The sequence below is a fragment of the Scylla paramamosain genome, chromosome 26 (assembly GCF_035594125.1).
Source record: "Scylla paramamosain isolate STU-SP2022 chromosome 26, ASM3559412v1, whole genome shotgun sequence".
In the NCBI taxonomy this organism is placed as follows: Eukaryota; Metazoa; Arthropoda; class Malacostraca; order Decapoda; family Portunidae; genus Scylla; species Scylla paramamosain.
In genome coordinates this window covers 11,197,501-11,202,500 of record NC_087176.1, presented here as the reverse complement: position 1 = coordinate 11,202,500, position 5,000 = coordinate 11,197,501, and the positions used below count along the sequence as shown (strand labels likewise).

At 39.9% G+C, this 5,000-nt stretch overlaps 1 protein-coding gene across 10 annotated transcripts in view; it reads right to left on the bottom strand.

Annotated features, from left to right (window-relative positions):
- Positions 1-5,000, bottom strand: part of LOC135113741 (choline transporter-like 2) — a 42,352-nt gene that overhangs the window by 11,902 nt on the left and 25,450 nt on the right. For 8 of the 10 annotated variants that reach the window (XM_064029294.1, XM_064029300.1, XM_064029299.1 and 5 more), the window contains 4 exons: positions 4,738-4,860; positions 3,829-3,989; positions 2,824-2,998; positions 2,112-2,281 (listed from right to left, as the gene is read on the bottom strand). In XM_064029294.1, coding sequence (XP_063885364.1) covers positions 2,112-2,281; positions 2,824-2,998; positions 3,829-3,989; positions 4,738-4,860 — 629 coding nt within the window. Of the gene's footprint in view, positions 1-169; positions 313-2,111; positions 2,282-2,823; positions 2,999-3,828; positions 3,990-4,737; positions 4,861-5,000 lie in introns of all 10 variants that reach the window. The other 2 variants (XM_064029301.1, XM_064029304.1) reach the window with 1 other exon arrangement.

Here is a 5,000-nt window from a genome sequence, read left to right as displayed (position 1 = left end):
ATGAAGCACATCAGTATTACTCAATCAAATAAGAGTGGAAAAAAAAAAGATCTACAGTTCAACAAATATTAATAAATGAGAGTAAAGCTTATTAGGAGTGAATCAAAACAATAACAAGACACAACAGTAGCAGCAGTGATAGCACCATTGTTCATATTATGTTTTTTACCTCCTTCGTCTTATAGAACTTTGCAAGGTAATGTGATGCCTTGGTAAGGATTTCACTGTCAATATTTTCTTGATCCACATTCTTGATAATCTTGTCCCCAAACTCCAGGGCCCCATCCACAATGGGAATGCAACGTCCTGCCACTAAGGGGAGAAAGGGAAGGAGAGGACATGTGGTTAAGAGCAACAGGGGATGCAGATAACGAGGGTAGACTGGTACTCCTCTTCTTGATTCAGTCCTTGCCTCTGGATGTCCATGTAATGTGTATTGTGTAGGCAATGGTGATAGAATTATAATTGTGAAGGAGGACATGATTTTCACTGCAGCAGCTCAGGTTATATAGTGATGATGGGGAGCAACTGCAAACATGAGGCACAGATGGTGAAAGCAATAGGTATTCTTGATTTACAAGTTCTCCTCATCTCTTGGTAGTTTACAAAATATGTTATTAATTCCAGTCTATCATGACAGCTGTGGAGTTACAAAAAATACAGCAGAGCACCTGTGGTAAAGGAACAGAGGTGATGAACTATACACAGCACAGCACAGCACACCACAGCACTGATCTCTCCAATACAGCAATGAAATGTATTTTATCTTCACTTTATGCTGATAGCTGTGGAGCAAAATGAGAATGAAAGTGAGCAGCAGACTACACAAACAAATAAATGTATTGTCTTGACTTAACTATTCTCTCCTCCTCTGGATTAAGATATGAATAACTTTAAAATACAATCATACACAGTGGCGGCTGCAGATCTATGAAAGTTCTGTGGATTCAGCAGCACTATACCACAGTATGGCAGCTCTGTGGAGAATCTGAGATGTCAACATTATTGGCTGCAGTAAACAGGAAGATTTTCCTGATGACAGTTGTGAGTGTTTAATGATTTCACTGCAAATTAATCCTTCCCATTATCATCTGCAACTTTTTAAAAGACTTATTTCATCATACTTCAATATCTAAAATACATACTTCTGTAGTTTAGCAAAGATGAAATTCTTATTCATATTTTTTTCTTTCTGTACATTCAAACAACTTATCACAGTGATCTCAATGTCAACAAAGGATGATCACAGCAGAAGCAGGGCAATAAATATTCACATCCAGCAGAGGTTGGCAGTGAAGAGTGTGAGCCAGAGAAGACCTCCATCCTCTGCTGCTAAAATCTAGAATGCTGTTCTGAAAATATGAGAGAATTTAATGAATACACAAAGAGGAGACAATACTGGTTAACTGAGGAGAGTAATTTTGGACTTCCCATGTGGTTCTGGAAACAAAAATGTTTACGGAAAAAGGAACAGAATCAGTAAGTACCACCACCACCACCACCACCACCACCACCACCACCACCACCATGCTCCTTTTAACCCTTTAACTGCAATCATGTCTCCTTAAGCTTAATAAAACTGTATAATGTAAACTTTTTAGTGCCTGCAATTTTATTTTTTGATATTTTTTGAGTAAAAAATATTCTAGTCTGTGTGTGTGTGTGTGTGTGTGTGTGTGTGTGTGTGTGTGTGTGTGTGTGTGTGTGTGTGTGTGTGTGTGTGTGTGTGTGTGTGTGTGTGTGTGTGTGTGTGTGTGTGTGTGTGTGTGTGTGTGTTATATAGGAAGATATAGTGCATATCAAACCTGTACATGTAAAATAATAAGTAAACAAAATCTTTCTGAAAGTAAACAAAGAAGGAGGCAAAGGAGGAGAGGGAAGGCTGGAGACCAGGAGGCAGGGCACAGAGTTATGCAAGTATGTACAGCAGCTGTGTGGGGTTAGTCAGTCATACAGCAATTCACTACAACAAGAACTACTTTGGGATGAAAACAGAGGGAGGAACAGATCAAAGGGCAAAGAATAGAAGAAAAAAATATACAAATAGAGAAAATGCCAAGTGGATGATAGCATATGGAAATGAGAAAGAGAGGAGACAGAGAAAGTTATACCTTCTGAAGTCTAGCAAACCGGATGACATAATTCATGGCATCCACCATCTTCTTTAAGATCTCCAATCTATAAACAGGGGAAGTGGAGCTGGAGGAGTAAGTGGCCTCCAGGGCATCGATGATGGTGCCCACATTGGAGGTGATGTCCCTGGGAATGCACCGACGCCCGACTGGAAATGAGCAACTCTTGCAGATTAGAGATGAGTACATGTGTCGGGGTATCTACCTATTTCTATTTGTGCAGGATTAAGTCTGCCTCATTATATCCCATTTTTCAGAATAAAATGACCATATTTCTAAATATTTAAATTTACATACATTGCTTATGCACTCCACCTCCTCTAGTAATGCATCCCACCAATCTATTGATCCATTTGGAAAGCTGCATTTCTGCACATCTGTATCTCCTCTTGTTTTTATTATATGTGCATGTATGAATGTATTTATTCTGAGAATAGAATCTTTGATACACACACACACACACACACACACACACACACACACACACACACACACACACACACACGAGTCATTAGATTAGTGCACAATATTGCCACCAACTGGACTGACTTCTCACTAAGACAAGTGGTGACAGTCAAACACCCCTGTGAGGACCTAAGGATCAGATGATGTTTGAAATCCCTTGTAGGTCTGCAAGGATAAAAGAAAAAATGAATAAGAGAAAAAGGGAGAACAAAAAGACTTAACTCACAGGATCGACTCTCCACATAGTAGAAAGCACAGTGTCCATTTATCACCAGATCCTTCACATTCTTGCTGGTGTCCATGGGGTTAACATTATCCCGACAGATGAGTTTTGTGCGGTCAGCCTCCGTCTCCCCGCCAGTGTAAAACCAGTTCTCAGAGGGACACTTGCTTACACAGACCTGCAGGAGAGAACAAGGAATAAAATGGAGTTGACTAATGATGAGCTTTATCCCTTAGTGCCAAGATATCACTGAATTGTAAGAGATTCATAACAATAAGTGGGCAAGAGGAGTAAGATAATTAACTATGTTACATTGCTTATTGTCAAAATATCATAGAAATATACAGGACATTTGTATTCATAAAGGGGAAAAAAGGAGTAAAGTGGTATGAACTATTGTGAAGATTCACCCTTACTGCCAAATATCATACAACTTTAGAGATTCATACAACAGCATGCCAAGAGAAGCAAAGTTACTTTACTAATGCTAAATCTTATTTTCTATTGCCAAAGTAGAACTAAATTTTTGAGAAAATATATGAATTCACAATAATGATTAAAAATTAACTCACCAGTGTGTATAAAACAATTTAAGATGCTTTATATTTGACTGTCTAATAAAGTACATTTGATAGAGTAAACCAAAACACACCCAGATAAGAAGCAAATCATGTGCTTGTACAATCCTGACCAATAGCCAAGTAATGTAATGCACTCACTCCCACATGTTCACTGCTTTCCTTCAATCTTGAATCCTTTGATCAGCTAAAAACCTACCAACTGTTAAGTCTTGTCAGAGGCCTCAAGACTGGTAGAAAACATGAAACACAGTGGAAATGAGAGCAGAAAATGATAACTCTTTTGATCTTCAATGTAAATACTTCCCTCACAGTTCCTTATTTCAGTTCACATTGAAAGCAGAAAGTCGACATCACTTCTGATCCTCACTGTACATATTTTCCCTTCAGATCTTTACTTATCTCAAATTAACTTAAAGTGTGACCTCACCTGGGGCGTGGGACAGCCAGTGGCAATGACCTTGGGTGAGGCACAGCGGGTGAGGTCAAAGAAGAGGAGGTAGGTCTTGTTAACGAACTCCCCACGGCCACACACTCGGCCCTCACTATCCGTTGGGTACAGCAGGCGCTCTGGGTCCCCGCCATACACAGCTATGAGAGAGTGAATGATTGGGTAAGCAACTAGACAAAATAAGGAGTACCTAAATTTTTTCAAAACTTTAGTGAGGAAAAGACTAGGGGACTGACTAACTAGGTGACAGACTGACTGACTGACTGATTGAATGACTGACTAGGTGACAGATCAAGGGACTGATTGAATGACTGATTAAATAACAGATCAACTGACTGACTGACTGACTTGATGATGGAAAGACAGACAGACTGACTGACTGAATGACTTACTGACTGACTGACAAACTAAAAGACAGATCAAATTAATGAATAAGTGACTGAGTAACTGAATAGATTACTTAAGGAATAACTAAATGGCTAAATAAAAGATAGACTAATTGACTGACTGACTGACTGAAGAGATGACTTACAGAATAATGAAATGGTCAACTAAAGGACAGACTAACTGACTGACTATTATCAGAGAGAGAGAGAGAGAGAGAGAGAGAGAGAGAGAGAGAGAGAGAGAGAGAGAGAGAGAGAGAGAGAGAGAGAGAGAGAGAGAGAGAGAGAGAGAGAGAGAGAGAGAGAGAGAGAGAGAGAGAGAGAGAGAGAGAGAGAGAGAGAGAGAGAGAGAGAGAGAGAGAGAGAGAGAGAGAGAGAGAGAGAGAGAGAGAGAGAGAGAGAGAGAGAGAGAGAGAGAGAGAGAGAGAGAGAGAGAGAGAGAGAGAGAGAGAGAGAGAGAGAGAGAGAGAGAGAGAGAGAGAGAGAGAGAGAGAGACCTTACCAAAGCCAGTCACAATGCCCCATCCTACAAGGAACGCCAAGAAGAGCAGCAGGCAGATGATGTCAGTGCAGGATCTGTTCTTGAGTGGTCCGGCAAACTCTGGGTCATACTTGATTGCCTCTCCTGAAGGTGCAGAAAGAGAAGGTTGATACTATGTAAAATATTACCCACCTTAAAACACCTATGCTTCTAAGGTTGATAGTAAAATAGGTACTATCCATTTTGAAACAGGTCTGCTTCTATGCTTGATACTAAAATATTAC